At 40.6% G+C, this 16,789-nt stretch overlaps 1 protein-coding gene across 12 annotated transcripts in view; it reads right to left on the bottom strand.

Annotated features, from left to right (window-relative positions):
* The window catches only part of LCOR (ligand dependent nuclear receptor corepressor), a 140,863-nt gene extending 129,341 nt beyond the window's left edge, over nucleotides 1–11,522 (bottom strand). For 4 of the 12 annotated variants that reach the window (XM_023740447.1, XM_023740443.1, XM_023740411.1 and 1 more), the window contains exons 1-2: nucleotides 11,383–11,500; nucleotides 10,294–10,367 (exon numbers count right to left, since the gene is read on the bottom strand). Coding sequence is in view for 3 of the 12 variants with exons in the window: in XM_023740408.1 (XP_023596176.1) it covers nucleotides 11,383–11,479 (97 nt within the window). In the remaining 9 variants the exon portion in view is untranslated. Of the gene's footprint in view, nucleotides 1–10,293; nucleotides 10,368–11,382 lie in introns of all 12 variants that reach the window. The other 8 variants (XM_023740408.1, XM_023740410.1, XM_023740479.1 and 5 more) reach the window with 6 other exon arrangements.
* Nucleotides 11,523–16,789: the final 5,267 nt, after the last annotated feature.

Genomic DNA, 16,789 nt, shown 5'->3' with positions numbered 1-16,789 from the left:
ACCGTTCAGCCGGGGATTGGACAGCCCCATAAAACCAAATGGGACTAATGAGGCACAGCAGTCCAGGGACAAGGACTAGAAGGCAGAAAAGGACAGGAAAGCTGGTGATAGGGAACCCAAGGTTGAGTAAGAACAGTGCTGACATGTAGTGGGGTTCTTAACCATTGTCACAGGGCAATATGTGTACTAACTGTCTAATGAGAAACTATTTTGTTCTGTAAACCTTCATCTAAAGTGAGGATAGCAACATAACTGGAAGAACATAATCGACATCACTGAATTGTGAATTCTACGTGTAGAAATTTTTGAAATGGTGTATCTTTGGCTATGTATATTTTCACCAAAAAAATAAAAGAAAAAAAAAAGTCCTCCAAGGCTGAGAAGGAGGCATGTTGACACGTCGTGGGGTTGTTAACCAATGTCATAAAACAATATGTGTACTGACTGTTTAATGAGAAAATATTTGTTCTGTAAACCTTCACCTAAATTAAAAAAAAAAAGCAAGCCTTCATTGAATATATTTCATCACACAGAAATCTGTCTAGTTACTTTCAATCCTCTTAACTACCACCACCATTGGTTTCTACTTCTGAATTGATTCTTATCTCCATGGGTTTCTGAACAAGTCTGTTTCCCCAGACTAAAATATACATGCACACTTATTTTTAAAAATTATTCCAGAGTTTATTTCTTAATTTTAAACCTAATTTCATATATAGCTTAGATCAGTTTATTTTATATTTTAAATGAGAAAGAGAAAGAAATATAAAGAAAAGATAGAGATATTCGAAGTAGGGAAGAAAGATGAATGAGCGTTTATCATGCAAAAACTTTAAGTAAATCAATTCTGAATGAACACTCTTGGAAGAATCCTAGGCTGAATTATTGGACCAAATATCTGAAGATCCTGTGTATTCTGACATCTGAGAGCATCCTTTTAGCATCAAATTTTAAAGCATGCTCTTATTTTATAATTCAGTTCAACATAGTAGCAACAGTATCACTGCTATTATTGCTCACATTTCTGTTCTCTTGAATCTTAGGAAGTAAACACTGGCAGCAGCATGATCTGACAACAAATTCTTCCTGTTTCTTAATACAGCCTTTATTCTGTACCTTCTTTTCTACTTGTAAGTGAATATATATTCACATTACTCAAAATAGTTTATTTCATCTGGATTGTTAAAGAACGTCTGACAAAACATGGGCTGGCTGACTCAGGCACAGTAATTAATCACTATAGGTATTTTTACTTAAACATCTTCATACAATTAAATAATTTCTACCAAGTAATGTCTGGAAGGTAATACGTGAACATTTATTAATCATTTAATAAAAACAAACCTTCCATTTCTTTCCAAGATAAAGTGTAAGTCCTCAGGAAAAGAATAAAAATGGAAAACTTGTCTGGTCTTTAACATCTCTGGTCCTTTGTCCATGCCACAATGTTGGTTTATCACTTTTTCATCAATGTAACTATATTAGAATATGCTTCTCCCATTAATTTACATTCTCTTACTTTTAAAGATTAAAAATCTATGGAGAATTCAATCTTCTTAATAGTCTTAACAGTCTTGACCAAAACAATTCAGGTTAGACTATCATTTATGAGGCCTACTTTTCTAGAAAAGTCAGGCCCTTCGAAGAGTTAAAGATCTTGATAACTCCCAGTTAAAGCAATCTCATCTAACCTGGAAAATTCTAGCTTCTTTAGTCTATCTTTACCCTATTTATGCATTTACCCTTGCCTATACTAAGGTATCCCAGTAGCACAGTGGTTTAGAGCCCAGGCTACTAACCAAAAGGTCGGTGGTTCAAATCCACCAGCCGCTCCTTGAAAACTCTATGGTGCAGTTCTACCCTGTCATATAAGGGGGTTGCTATGAGTCGGAATTGACTTGATGGCACGTAACAACAACATACCCACTAAAATGTACCAGTCTTTTATTTGGATGTATTATATAAAATGCAGTAGAAGTTCTTCACTTAAGGAGAAAGGGGCCAAAGGAAAAGTTACCCTTTAGATAAGGTTGTACATCTGTAACCATAAGTCATGGGTCTTTTTGAAACTATCTTCTGTAGATATACGTGATTTTGAACTCTCTGTAAATCCTACTTAACTTGCCAAAATCTATTTTAATAAATACTAGACAGTGAAAAGATATATAGTAAATATACACCCATATAAACACTGGATGTACAAGTCTCACATGGAAAATAGTTTATTTAATCATATTTTTCTTTAAAAGTCAGCCCAAACAGTGTAATAACTGTTAAATGAGAAACTATTTTGTTCTGTAAGCCTTCATCTGAAGTGAGAATAGCAGCACAATTGGAAGAGCATAGTCAATGTCACTGAACTGTACATGTAGAAATTTTTGAAATGGTATATCTTTGACTATGTGTATTTTCACCAAAAAAAAAAGGTTGAGAAGTTAGAGGGTTGACATGTTGTGGGGTTGTTAACCAATGTCATAAAACAATATGTGTACTACTGTTTCATGAGAAACTATTTGTTCTGTAAGCCTTTACCTGAAGTACAATAAAAAACAAAAAAGTCAGCCCAGCAAATTCCAGTAACTCTTAAAAACTGTTGGAATCAATCCATATTATTTTAATAAAATATTATTTTATTATTTTTATCCTGATGTATTTCTAGAACAGAAACCAGATCTAGACAAAGTAACATAATATGTGCCATAAAAATATTATTGCTAAAGATTGTTTGAAGTTTCCAATAAGTAAACAGTAAGTAAAACTTTAGTACACTGATACATTAACGAAATCATTGAAAAAGACGTATCAGTTACATTAATCACTCACAGAAAAATGATCAGCTTAAGGATTTTTTCCAGTAACTACTACCAAACATTTATAGACTTCTTAAGGGTAATCCATAATTAAAGTATCATTTTATTGGGATCAGAGAAGCTAATAAACACCCATTTATACAAGTTAAACTTTGTTAGCTTCCTTAACTCACCGAATGACAATCTGAATAAACTAAAACATATGTGATTAAGTGTTTATATCATTAATAATGCAACAATAAAGCCACACTTTAACACAGGGACATACTCACAAACATTTATGTTCCTCTAACTTTTTTAGTGAAGGCGAGGAGCTTCCCATTTTATTTTGATGGAAGTTTCTCACTTTTGTCAAAGCATCTTCCTATGTCTACCAATGAAGCATTATTCTATGATCAGTGATGTTTTAATTACTAAAATAGCAAATGGTTTTTAAATTTGTGAAATCTCGTTATCAGTATTTATACACTACTCAACTTTCCTTTTATCACACTCTTAAAAATATTTATTGCTAACTGCACCAAATTTAAGTCATAGTTAAAGGTCAGAATTGAGAAGGCATTTGGCTAAGATCTGGGAATCCTGTCTTTGGGAAGGATATGACTAGAAGAACAGACCAAGCACCTACACACTGTTACTATAAGACTTTTGTTACATTCCAAAATTAGTGTCCTGTGAACTAGGCTGGTTCACACAGAAGATGCACCAAGCTTAAGGCCTAGAATCAATATCACTGGATATCTTCTGCTTTCTTCCTCAAAACCTACACTCAAATCTCAGCCAATGGTGAAGAAAGGCCAGTCTAACACTGTATGAAGGTACGAAGGAAAACTAAGTCAGTGGAAACACTGAGCTCAGAAACCTATTTAGCTCTGAATACCACTAACAAAACCAAAAGCGAGAAGAAAAAGGAAAAGACAAGCAGGACTATAATAGCTGAAGAGTAGGGGGCAAGGCATCCTAGGCCAGGGAATCAAAAGAGTAATTATATTTTGTGGTAAGATTATGGGTAGAAAACAAAAGAATTATTTAGTGTAACATTTAAAGCAGGTACACTCAAATTTGAAGTAATCAGTAGTTGGAAAAGATGAGGGGGTGACTTGATGAAACCAAATTAATCCATTGCCACTGAGTCGAGTGTGACTCACAGTGACCCTATAGGACAGAGCAGAACTGTCCCATAGGGTTTCCAAGGCTGTAAATCTTTACGGAAGCAGACTGCCGTATCTTTCTCCCATGGAGCGGCTGGCGGGTTAAAGCAGCCGAGCGCTTTAATCACTGTCTCACCAGGGCTCCGAAACCAAGATAGGAAAGTCTAAAGGAGGGCTTAAGATATAAGAGTGCATGCTTTTGAATTACAGTCCCAGTTCTACCACTCCTCAGCTGAGTGACCATGAATGAAATTCTTCATTCGACCTCAGTTTCCCTACCTATAAAAGAGATATTAACAACATCAAAGAGTTTTTGTCTGGTACGTAATAACTACTCAGTATTTAGTAGCTTTTAAGGATTCATAAGAAATACTATCAGCAAAAAACTTGTCTTCTCCATGTTTATAAATAGCTTATTTCTTTAGATTTATCAACTACTTGATAGGTATGGGGTTGAAACGGGGAGATGGTATTATAGAAAAGGTTGCAAAAAAGATTCAATACTAAATATGATGTCTCAAATTTGCTTCAAGATAATCCAGTAGGGCTGAAACAAGAATGGTCATTAGTTGATGTAGCTGTGTTCATTGAACAACTCTTTCTACTTTCATCTATATTTTAAGTTTTCTATAACAGAAGTTTGTTTTGTTTACATTTCTTTCCCTTTAATTGATATGACTGGACAAGAAAACAAATTCTAGGATCCCTTCCAGCTTTGATAAATCATGAATCTAAAATATGGAAAGAGAACAAGACACTATAGCATAGGTACATAGGTGAATACCTACAAATGCCATGGAAGATATTCGAGGAAGAGGGACATCCAGGCAAAAGCCCACAAAGACTCCTGCATTGGCAACAACAACAAAAAAAAGTGAAAAACAAGAGAACGTCAAACTGAAGGTATGCGTGTCTTGATTTGATTTAACAAATTCAACCATTCTTTCCTCTACACACATGTATATCCACTGCCCTCGAGTCAATTCTGACTCATAGCAACCCTGTGGGACAGAACAGAACTGCCCCATAGGGTTTCTAAGGAGCAGCTGGTGGATTCAAATTGCTGATCTTTTGGTCAGCAGCCATAGCTCTTAACCACTGTACCACCAGGGCTCCTATACATGTGTATACTTACTTAAAAAAAAAAAAAAAACTTTTAGAAACTAGTAATAATAAATGTACTAGTGGAACTATTCCCTATATTAAATCAAATGTGAATTGTGCTGTAAAAGGAAACATATTTCTTGGTGATAAACTCATATTTTCACATGTGGGATTTTTATCAAGCAAGATACACTTGTACTCTTCGGCTATTATGAATACATGCAGTCCCAGGATTACAAACGAGTTCTGTTCCTAAGTCCATCTTTTTAAGTTGAATTTGTATGTAAGTTGGAATAGCTATGTACGGTTTGTAGTACCTTTCTAAGCATTAAAAACATTAAAGAAACACTTCCATATACACCAAAACATCTTTAACATAAAACAGTAGTATAATAATGTTTTTATGCATGTCACAAAATACCACCTGTTTGTTATTACGAACCACTGCACGTATCTTGAATTTTTAATATAATAGACTTTACAGAGATTGGTTCATAAGTACGTTAATTAAGTTTGACGTTCGTAACCTGGGGACTGCCTGTAATGCTGCTATGAACATAAACGTACAAGTTTTTGTGTGGACATGTTTTTTAGTTTTCTTGGTATATATCTAGGCTTAGAATTACTGGGTCATATGGTAACTGAGAAACTGGGAATATAAAATGGAGCAGTCACTTTGGAAAACAGTTTGGCAAAACTAAATGTCCATCAATTTATGAATAAATAAAGTGTGGTATGTCCACAAAATGCAACATTATTCAGTCATAAAAAGAAAAAAGTACTGATACATGCTGCAACATGGATGAACCTAAGAAAGAAGTCAGACAGAAAAGGTAATATATTGTATGATTCCATTTACATGAAAAGTCCAAAATAGGCAAATCCACAGAGACACAAAGTAGATTAGTGGTTCTCAAGGGGCTGGGGGGTGGAGAGGGACCAAGAAGTGACAGCTTAATAGGTATGGGGTTTCTTCTTGGGGTGATGAAACTGTTTGGAAATTAGTGGCGATATCTGCACAACCTTGTGAATATACTAAAAACCACTCAGTTGCCTACTTTAAGATGAATTTTATGATATGTGAACTTTATCTAAACAAAAGATAAGCAAAAAAATTTCGGGCATGGGCCATTGTACTTGGGATACTTCCTGTGTACAAGAGCTGGTCAACAAAATGAGGTAATGGTTTACACTGCAATTATCCCAAAAGCAATGTGCAGGGATATAGAATAGTGAAAAGGTTTTTAAAATTTTTGCAAACAGACTAAAATAATTTGGAGGGTAGTGATGGTAAGCTTTTAACTTGAAACTACCAAAAAAAAAAAAAAAAGGGCTTTATTTATTTGCATCTACTCAATATCACAGATTAATTCCATAGAGCAAATGCGTGGACATGAAGGAAGGAAGAATCAAGAGACAGCCTCAGAGACACATCCAAACCAATCCAGCCGCTTTGCTGAGCTTTCAGAGCCAGTTTTCAAGCCAGGGAAGAAAATCAACCTCATTATTTCATATGTGCTTTTATTTGTCACACTTAACAACAAATAATTTTTGTTTCCAAATACCAATTACAACCTTTAAAGATAAAAATCTGTCAACAGAAAAAATTCTCAAAAGAATGAGTATGCTGCTGATTCTAGCAATTCCAAAAAAATGGAACAGACTTTTTTGTGCAACAGACTAAGGCATAACCTCCAAGTGGGCTTACTTTGAAGAGAGCACTATTGTGGATGACAATTCTGTTCCTGGCAAGGTGGTTTAAAAAAAGAGTTTGTGTCACTATTGTAGAATTCCACAATAGAATCCTTAAATAAAGGAAACATTCCTCCCTTGAGCGAAGGAAATGAATGTGTTGCAAACCCTAAGTTGCCTAATAAAAAGGCTCTACTTTTTATCCTGCATTTGAAAATCCCACAATCTACTTTTACAAGCCCCTGTGACCTATATATCAAAACCTTAGTGGCCCAGGGGTTAAGAGCTCGGCCGCTAACCAAAAGGTTGGCAGTCTGAATCTGCCAGCCACTCCTTGGAAACCTTATGGGGCAGTTCTACTGTCCTATAGGGTCGCTATGAGTCGGAATCAACTAGACGGCAATGGGTTTGGTTTTTTGGTTTTATGACCTATGTGGTGCCCTGATGGCAAAGTGGTTAAGAGCTCGGCTGCTAACCAAAAGGTCAGCAGTTTGAATCCACCAGCTGCTCTCTGAAAACCCTAAGGGGCAGTTCTACTCTGTCCGATAGAGTTGCTATGAGTCAGAATCAACTCGACAGCAAATGGGTTTGGTTTTTGGTTTTTATGACTTATATGTCCCCCTACACTAATCGTTGACTGCACTTTATATGGACAGTTCAGTTTTTTTCATGTATCCACTTCCACTTCTGCACATGTTGTTTCTTATGACTAGAATGCCTTTTCCGAATTCATCAAAATGAAGCAAAAAGACTGCCACCTTCTCCATGAAGCCTGCCTTCATTATCTCAGAAGAGATTTCTTTCACTTCTAAATACTTCTAGCACTTGCTTGCACCACTGAATAGCACATTTTGCTTTGTACTATAGCTGAATATATTATATTTTCTCTAAGGACTAAAAGTTCCTGAAGGTTCGGGCAGATTCTCCAACATTTTTGCTTCCCCACAGTGCCTGGTACAAGGCAGATGCTTAATAAATATTTAGAAGAAGTTAGTTAAGTACCTACCCAACTGTCTTTCACTCCTAAAAACAGCACTAATACAAGCAGCTAAGTGGTTACACAGAAACTCAGAAATGGTTAAGTTCCCATAGACATTGAATACCCAATTCTCACTCTGGAAGAAACCCCAAGCCATGCTGTGCAGCCTCACAAAGCTAAAAAAAAAAAAAAAAAAAAAAGGCATTATTCAAATGCTTCCTAGAATTGCTCCAGCTACAAGCACATTTGAGGGAATTAGCGCAATTTGAAATAACTTTCTGTAAGTCAAAGAGAATCATCCTGCTGTCCTTTTCCAGTCAAGCTAGAGATAAACTGTAACTTTCACTCCGCAACCTCCCCCATACTGGAAAGAGCTTCTTGAGCATACAGCAAGGGTGAGGAGTGCCAAGCAATACGTTACATCACACCAGGCAGCAGAGAAGAGCCTAGATCTTCGGAATCTAGACTGATCATCATAGCCCCAGAGGACCCCTCAATAATTACCTGGTTAACAAATATCCATCTTGATCATAATCACTGTCTGAACCTCCTACTATCTCCATTTCAACTAAACCTAATAATGGAAATCACCACCACCACCCCCAAAAAAAAGTAGAAGGGAGAATTAGATTTTGGAAATGAGTGACAATTCATTTTTAACCCAAAGATTGTTATAAATTAAACATTCGTTAGAAACCAAATGACCCTAAAGTATTAAGATAATGGATGAACAGAATCAAATAGGTTAACTGTTTAGAACCAATCCCCTTAAGATAAAAGAAGAATTACACTTGCTAGTAACAAATAACATTGTTGCCTTTTGGGTTTATAAGGATCACTGCTAGCTCTTTTAAGTAAGTTCTTAACACTACAATTAACTTACAGAGAATCTGTCTCTTAAAAAAATTACATATAATAAAAGAGAAAATACGAGATTCAATTGATTTTAGTTGGGAAGACTATCAACTATATGCTACTACTCAGATTAAAACACCGCTTCTGCACTCTGGACTAAATTCCTGAACTTGAAAGTGCAAATTTGGAGTTAAAAGTATGATTTAAGAAAACTGATCCCAAATTAAAATACTCCTTCAAAAAAAGACTCTGAATTTTCATATATGATTCACAAACTTACAAGATTTTGTCATATTATAAAAAAAAGAGAAACCTGTCAAAATGCAGCAGTAACCACTACAACCATCAATGACTGAAGAGGGTTGAGGCAGAAAGCAAAGACTCAAAACAGAATTAGACTAAGACAAGCAACTCGTTAAAGCCATCTAAACTAAACCAACGTTAACTTAAGAAATCTACAGGCTTACAAATCATCAATTTCAAAATCTTTTAAACCAAATAGCCCAACTAACAAAACCAGTAACCAAGAAAGCGAAACAAATACTATGCAAGAACAAAAAACTCTTCAAAATACTTTCAGGATTTTACATTTTAAATCCACAATTCTGAAAACTCATTAATTTCATGCTTCTCAAAACCTCTTACGCTTCTTATAAAGTTCTTTTATACGATAGTTACAAATAATACATAATTGAAAAAGTGCTTAGGCTGATGTAACATTTTACCAAATGTATGACAGGGCAGAAAATAAATCAAGCAGAGATAGCACAGTAAATGATAACTGATAACCAAAAAACTGTTTTCTGGAGGGCAGAGCTGGGCTTGGATTGGTAGGGGGGAAATTTTAAAATATATTCACAAGCCAGATCATACCAAAAAATTGATTCATACGTTTATCATTTACACAAGCATATGTTCTAAAATGTACTTCTAAGCTTTGGACAACCATAGTATCATATACCTTAAAGCATTATTGCCTATATTAATTTTGATGTTACAGTTTAAATCCGTAACAAAATTCACATTATACCTATTCATAATGAACCACTACAAAAATGGAAAGGCTTATGTTCTATCAGTAAAGGTTACCTTATTTTTCACTTGTTTAAAGTTTCAGTTTTGCTTTTAATCTATTATAGAGAAGATCCCTTGTGGGACGTTGTAAAGGGCAGACCCTCCTGTCAAGCCAGAAGGCTCAAACACAAAGACACTGAGCTAACCAAGTGCTGTAATTCTTCCAAACTGAGCCTCCACACCCCCTCCACCCTTCCCCCCAACAGATATGTCTATTAAATCAGTGTCTGTTCTCCCCCTCGCACAACAAAGAGAACTTCTCACCGCATGAAATTGCCGCTGAATGGACACCAGAAAGCAGGATTTGCATAATTCCTTCCAACGAAACCCTGTCGGGAAGGAGGGGATGAGGGGCCCAAGCGAACGGCTAGAATCTCCTAGATTCTATTGGGGAAGACCTGGTTCCCAAGAATATTCCTCACGGGGAGGAGGGGGCTGGAATTCTGGGCCTCCCCGAGGGCTGGGCGTAGGGGACAGAGGACGACGAGAGAGTATTTCCCCACACATCAGCAGCACCGAAGCAAAGATGGGGAAATAACAATGCTGGAGGACAGGAGAGTCAGACACAGGGATGGACTGGGGCTGGGGGGGCGGCGGGCGGAGCGGAGACACCACACGGGCCACTTACTTTTCGGAGGGGGGTTAAATATATGAGTTAAGCCCTTATGGTCCCGCCGGCCGCCGAACAGAGGGAAACGGGACCTTGGAAGAGAAAAACAGACAAAACGCACAGTGTGAGAGGCGCAGCTCGGCCGCCCGGCCCCTCCCGGGCGCCCCCGTCCACACTCCCTCCGGCCCGCGGTGGGGAAAAAAGCCACCCGAGAGCGGCCCGGGAGGCGGGGGGCAGACGATGCTCTCGGAGGCTGCGGCTCCGGCAAATCCCCCGGGAGGAAACAAGAGCGACCCCCGTTCCGGCTCCTCAGTCAGACCTGGTCCCACCTTCCCTTCCTCCCCACAGCGCACACACCGAACACAAATACACACACCGACCCGTGCGTCGAGGATTAACTCCCCGGCCGCCGCCGCCGCCGCCGCCCGCTGAGGAAGTGCAGCCGCTGGCCCCCGCGGCCATGACACCCCACTTGGCTCGGTCAGGCTAACCCGGCGCCTGTGACAGCTCCAGCTCCCTCCGCCCCCATCTCCACCTCACGCCTTGCACACGCCGGAGCGCCCGGCGCCCGCCCTCAGATCGCGGCGCGTGCACGAGGGAAAAAGTGCGCGCGCCACTGCGCGTGGGGGGGAGGGGCGGCACGGGGGGGGAAGAAGGCGGAGGCGGGAGCGAAGGTGGGGGAAGACCTGCGGACCAAGACGCCCCCGCCCCTCGCGCCACCCCTGACCCCGCGCAGGGCTCTGAAGAACCGGCGGCAGCGCCCCGATAAAGCAGCAGTGCCCAGGCACCGATCTCCACAATAAACCTTCGGCGCCGCCGGGACGCCGAGCGGGGAGGAGGTGGTGCAGGCGCTCCCGCCCGGGAGCCCGCCTCGGGGAGGGCGCGCGGAGAGGAGGGGCCAGTGCGCGCGCTCGGCCCGGGATAGAGGAGAGCCCGCCAGGAGGTCGCGCGCCGCTCGCACTCCGGGGGGTGGGGGAGGGGGACGCCAAGCCGAAGAGGGCGGGCGGGCCGGAGAAGCTATTGCCTCTGTCCCACCTCCCTCCCTCGTCTGGGGCGGCCCGCGGCTGGGCGACCCGAGGGCCGGAGGCGGCCGGGGTAGGGTCTCACCTACACAGTGAATGAGCTTGTGGCGCCACGAATCCAGTTCCTGCCGAAAGCCGCGTCTCTCAACGGAGCATTGCTGCCGCCTACATACCCTCGCCATCTTCTGCCGCCCGCCAGGCCCTGCCTCCGCCGCGGCCCCGCGCACGCCCAGCCGCGTCGCCCGGGGCCGCGCACGCACCCGCGGCCTGGGCGTCGCACCTCCCGCCGGGGGCGGTACGGGGGCAGGGCCAGTCTCACACCGCGGTGGCCCCGGAGTGGCCCCGGAGTGGCCCCGGGGGCAACCTGCGTGTTCGCGCCGCACGTACAGCCGCGCGGCCGCCGGGCTACGGTCCCCGTGGTCCCCTCTGCCTTCCCAGGAAGGCGCCTTCCCACGGCCGGAGTTCAGCACCTCCGGCTGCACGCTGCCGTCGCAGCGTCTCCAGAGGCCACAGCTTTCTCTTCCTTTCCCGGGTGTTTTTGTTTTTTAACCAGCCCCATTTATCACTTCCAACTTCCCTATCGCCCGACACCAACTGTTGCAAGTTGCGTGATAACTGCTTTTCTGAACTTCTTGATCGAAACTGCTCCTTCCCGGAGCCTGTTTAAGAAGCAGAATTAAGAATAAACGCCCGGATGACGGTGAAGACGCCGAGCCCTCACGTTTTCAAAGGTGAAATGGATGCATTTTATTAACTCATTGGAAAATTTTTAGCGAACATTCGTAAACCAAATGAAAATTGAAATAAAGCGTTCTGGATTAAAAATAAAAAAGTAAACTAGATTATTACTAGCAAGGCTGATCATAAGTTAAATTTTCAAGTTGGCATATTCAGAACACCTATGTTACGTGGAAAGGTGTTTCAGAAAATTGTGCTAAAGTGAGAATATTTCAAAAGAAGGCTTAATTAAGAATACTTAAAGCAGAGTCTTGGAAAATGGCTTAATTTCAGATTTTGGGAAAAGACTCAAATGTTTTCGCTGAGAAAGGGTATTTTCAGGTGCCTCCTGGAATTACTAAATCGCCCTGCACAGGGGACTATCTGTTCCTTTTAAACATAGTACTGGTCTTAATTATTAATTCTTATTTGGGAGAGAAGATGAAAAGAGGAAGGAAGATGGGGGAACGAAAGGAGAAAGGAAAAAAAGAACAAAGAGGGTAAAAAAAAAAAAAAAAGATACAAAACCAAAAGAAAACAGGGAAAAGAAAGTCCCCTTTACCAATAGGCCCAGTACTGTAAGTTTCTGCCCTCTTCCCCAGCTTTGGGGTCTAAGATTAGGACGCTGCATTCCTGCTTTTAGATGTTTAAATTTGAATTTGATGACTTAATTTTAATTACTGTGGTAGGTAAAGCAAAGTCGTTAAATACTTGACATCAAGGGATCTCATTTATGTGTTTTCAAAGGTAGTGTCTTTGGTTCTCTGAACTAGGCAAGATCCATCCGGTCCCGTGCGGAAAGGTGTGTCTATCCGTAAAAAGAAACTGAGTGGTCCTCTTGAGTAGGAGTAGTTTGAGATGTATGGATAGAAGGCACTTTCCCCCAGATCTTAAAGCCAATGATCTTTCCACAATTCTCAAAATTCCGCAGTATTTCATTGTCTTAAGAGTACTGGCAAATGAACAAGTCAGGAAGTGTTGAGTTTCTGTATACAAAATACTATCCTGAGTGACGAGGGAAAAGGACAAATATGAGATAAAAGATTGCTATCGACAGCCATTCTTTACGTTTGATGGCAGGACATCTTGCTTCACCAACCTAAAATATCCTTTCTTTACCACTAGGTGGCATATGAGTCTTGTAGCTTTTAACCAAATTTCTATGGCATTTGGAGGAAGTATGTTTCATAAAGTTTCAAATAAATGAACAACATGTAACTCTAAAATGAGTTAATATGACTATATTTTCCAGTCAGTCATCCAGCATAATTTGTTTTAAAATAATCAAGCCAAGGGTAACACTCCTCAACATAATCTCTTTAAGAGTCTTAAATATATGGATTCAGAGGATCATAGAGGCTTCAGAGCTCAACTACTTGATTCTCTAATTTGAGGTATGGAATTGGAAGCCCAGAGTCACATAGCTGCTGGGTACTTAAACCAAACCCCTTGCCATTGAGTTGATTCTGACTCATAGCAACCCTATATGACAGAATAGAACTGCCCTAGAGGGTTTCTAGACTGTAAATCTTTCCAGGAGCAGACTGCCACATCTTTCTCCATAGGAGCAGCTGGTGGGTTCAAATCATGAGCTTTTGGTGCCCAGCCGAGAACTTTAACCGCTGCACCACCAGGGCTCCTTAGCTGCTGGGTAACCAAAAAAAAAAAAAACCAAACCTGTTGCCGTCAAGTTGATTCCGACTTATAGCGACCCTATAGGACAGAGTGCAACTGCCCCATAGGATTTCCAAGGAGCACCTAGTGCATTTAAACTGCCAGCCTTTGTGGTTAGCAGCCGTAGGTTTTAACCAGTACACCACCAGGGCTTCCAGCTGCTGGGTAGAGGGAGGGAAACAAAGGCCTGGAGACAGATTTCCTGATTCCTAACTCAGTGCTATTTCCACTACTCCACTTCCAATCCTAACTACTGCTACACTTATTTTAAGATGGGAACAAGCATACGCAGTGAACCTGTAAGAGCTGGAACTTGACAGGACTGCCTTGTTTTTCTGGGGCTTAAAAGTTTTCTGCCTTTGAGAGGGTGCAGTCTTATCACCTTTCTATTGCTCAATTTAGTGGGAAATATTTGCGGTTTCCTTCCCTGACAGGTTTCCACCTTACACAGGTTCTGGCTTTCGCAGGTTTTACTGTAATTCCATGTGAAAGATGGTGTTCCAGTGTACAACTGAGCAGTTTGACAAACATTTTGAATTTGTATCGTATGTCAGGCTGTGTCCCAGGCACTGATGACACATAGATGTCTAAGACATCATTTCTTATCTTTATAGTTTTTGGCTGCCCTGGAGTAGAGCCTTACCTGTGAGCTCTTTCTCATTCTGGGGAAAGCCAAGCAAAATGACACAGTGTTAAGAGAATAGCAGCTGAAGACAGAGTGTAATTGGAGTCCTGGCTCCATCCTTTAGTTGCTGTGTGGCCTTGACAGATTAGCTTTTCTGATCATCATTTTCCTCATGTGGAAACGATAATAAGTCTACAAGATGGAGTTTGTATGAAAATGAATGAAACAATTCACATACAGTGGCTGGCACATAATACACATGAAATGTCAGCTCTCACAATCAGGCCTTTCTAGGTTCCCATCTGCTTGCCCAGTCTGCACTGTGACAGGAAACCAAGATACTGGCACAGTTTGGAGTCCATCTATGACAGTATGAGGGAATGACAGTGATGACCTTGGTCTTTTAAAACAGCATTCTCTGAGTCATATTCTATAGTTCTCACAATGGGCTCCAGATGATACGAAGAAATAGAGTACTAAAAGGAATATAGAGGAAGGAGTGGACTCTGGGTGTGGGACTGTGAACCATGGGACTGGGTTGGTCAATATTAGATCAATTACTAACTTGGGTCTGATTAGTTGTGGGTGACATATAATGGGGAGATGACCATAGATAAATGCGGGGATGAAATAGATTCAGGGCCTTCTAAGGGAGAAAAGCATCCTAATGGGACTTTTTAAAAAATCATACTCAATTTTTAATGAATTTCAACAAGTGACAGGCACTTTTTAAAACACTTGCCGTGGATTATGTCACGTATTTCTCACAACAGCTCAATCAGTTATGCCCATTTTATAGCTGAGGCACAGACAGGTTAAGTAATTTGCCCAACATCACGCAGGTAGTAGGAGAATTGGATGCAAACCCAGGCAGTCTGACTGCAGAGCCAGCTCCTTAACCATCACACCATTCTGCCTCCTATGTTACTAGGAGAAATGTGGCCTTAAAGAGAGGACAAGACCTAGTCAGACAGAAGTGAAGCCATGTCACTTGGTGGCTTGATCTCTTTAGGGAACTACTCATGTGGTAGATATTCTTGCTAAATGAAAGACTTTCAGTTTCTCTCTTCCAGTCTCTCTGGCTGTGTGCCATTGGCCTAGAAAACTTAATGGCTTTTTGTGTGTATGCATGTGTGTACGTATGTGAAATTTATTTTCCTTTTACGGTTTTACTGATACATACTTCACATACCATAAAATCCACCCATTCAAAGTGTACACTTCAGTACCTTTTAGGATATTCACAGAGATGTGCAACTGTCACTACAACCAATTTTAGAACATCTTCATTATCCCGAAAAGAAACTTCATACCCGTTACCCACGCATTACTCCTCCTTCCACACTCTCTCCAGCCCCTGATAACAACTAATCTACTCTATATCACTATTAATTTGCTGTTTCTGGACATTTAATATAAGTGGAATCATACAATATGTGATCTTTTGTGATTGACTTTTTTCACTTAGCAAAATGTTTTCAAGGTTCATCCATGTTGTAGCATGGATCAGTACTTACTTCCTTTTTATTGCTAAATAACATACCATTGTATGGCTATACCACATTTTGTTTATCCATTCCAGTTGATTGACATTTGGAGGTTTTTTTTGACTTTATGAATAATTCTATTCAGGTACAAGTTTTTGTTTGGACATGTTTTCATTTGAAATTTATTTTGAGATATTTCAAATCGTAGAAAAGTTGCAACAACTCCCATATCCCTTTTCACTCAGATTCCCCAATGGTTAATATTTTACCACATCTGCTTTCAATCTTTCTTGTATGTATATATATGGTTTTTTAAACAACAGTCTGATAGCTACAGACTTGATGCCCCATCACGACTAAATACTCCCATGTGTATATCTTCAAAACAGAGATAGTCTCCTGCATAATCACCATCCAAACCAAAAAATTCCCTGCCATCAAGTCTATTCCAACTCATAGTGACCCTATAGAACTGTCCCATAGGGTTTCCAAGGCTGTAAATGTTTACGGAAGCAGATTGCCACATCTTTCTCCCATGGAGTGGCTGGTAGATTCAAACCGCTGGCCTTTTGGTTAGCAGCCAAGAGCTTAACCATTGTGCTACCAGGGCTCCTTATAATCACCATATAACCCTCCATATCAGGAAATCAACATTGATACAGCACAACCATCCAATCCACAGACCCCATTCAAATTTCACCAACTGGCTCAACCAGTCTCTTTTTATTTTCTCGACCAGAATCCTATCTATTGAATATAATTGTCATGTCTTTCCAGTCTCCTTCAATATGGAACAGTTCCTCAGTCCTTCCTTGTCTTTCATGACCTTGACAATTTTAAAGAGCAAAGGCCTTTCATTCTGTAGAATGATTCTCAACTGAATCTGTCCAATGTTTCCTCATGACCAGAGTCAGCCATACATTTTGACAGGAACACCACAAAAATGAGGCTGGGCTCTTCTCAGTGCATCTCATCGCAGGCATACACTT

The sequence above is a fragment of the Trichechus manatus genome, unplaced genomic scaffold (assembly GCF_000243295.1).
Source record: "Trichechus manatus latirostris isolate Lorelei unplaced genomic scaffold, TriManLat1.0 scaffold00007, whole genome shotgun sequence".
Lineage (NCBI taxonomy): Eukaryota > Metazoa > Chordata > Mammalia > Sirenia > Trichechidae > Trichechus > Trichechus manatus.
Note: the sequence above shows the minus strand (reverse complement) of the source record. Positions and strands in the feature narration are given on the sequence as shown.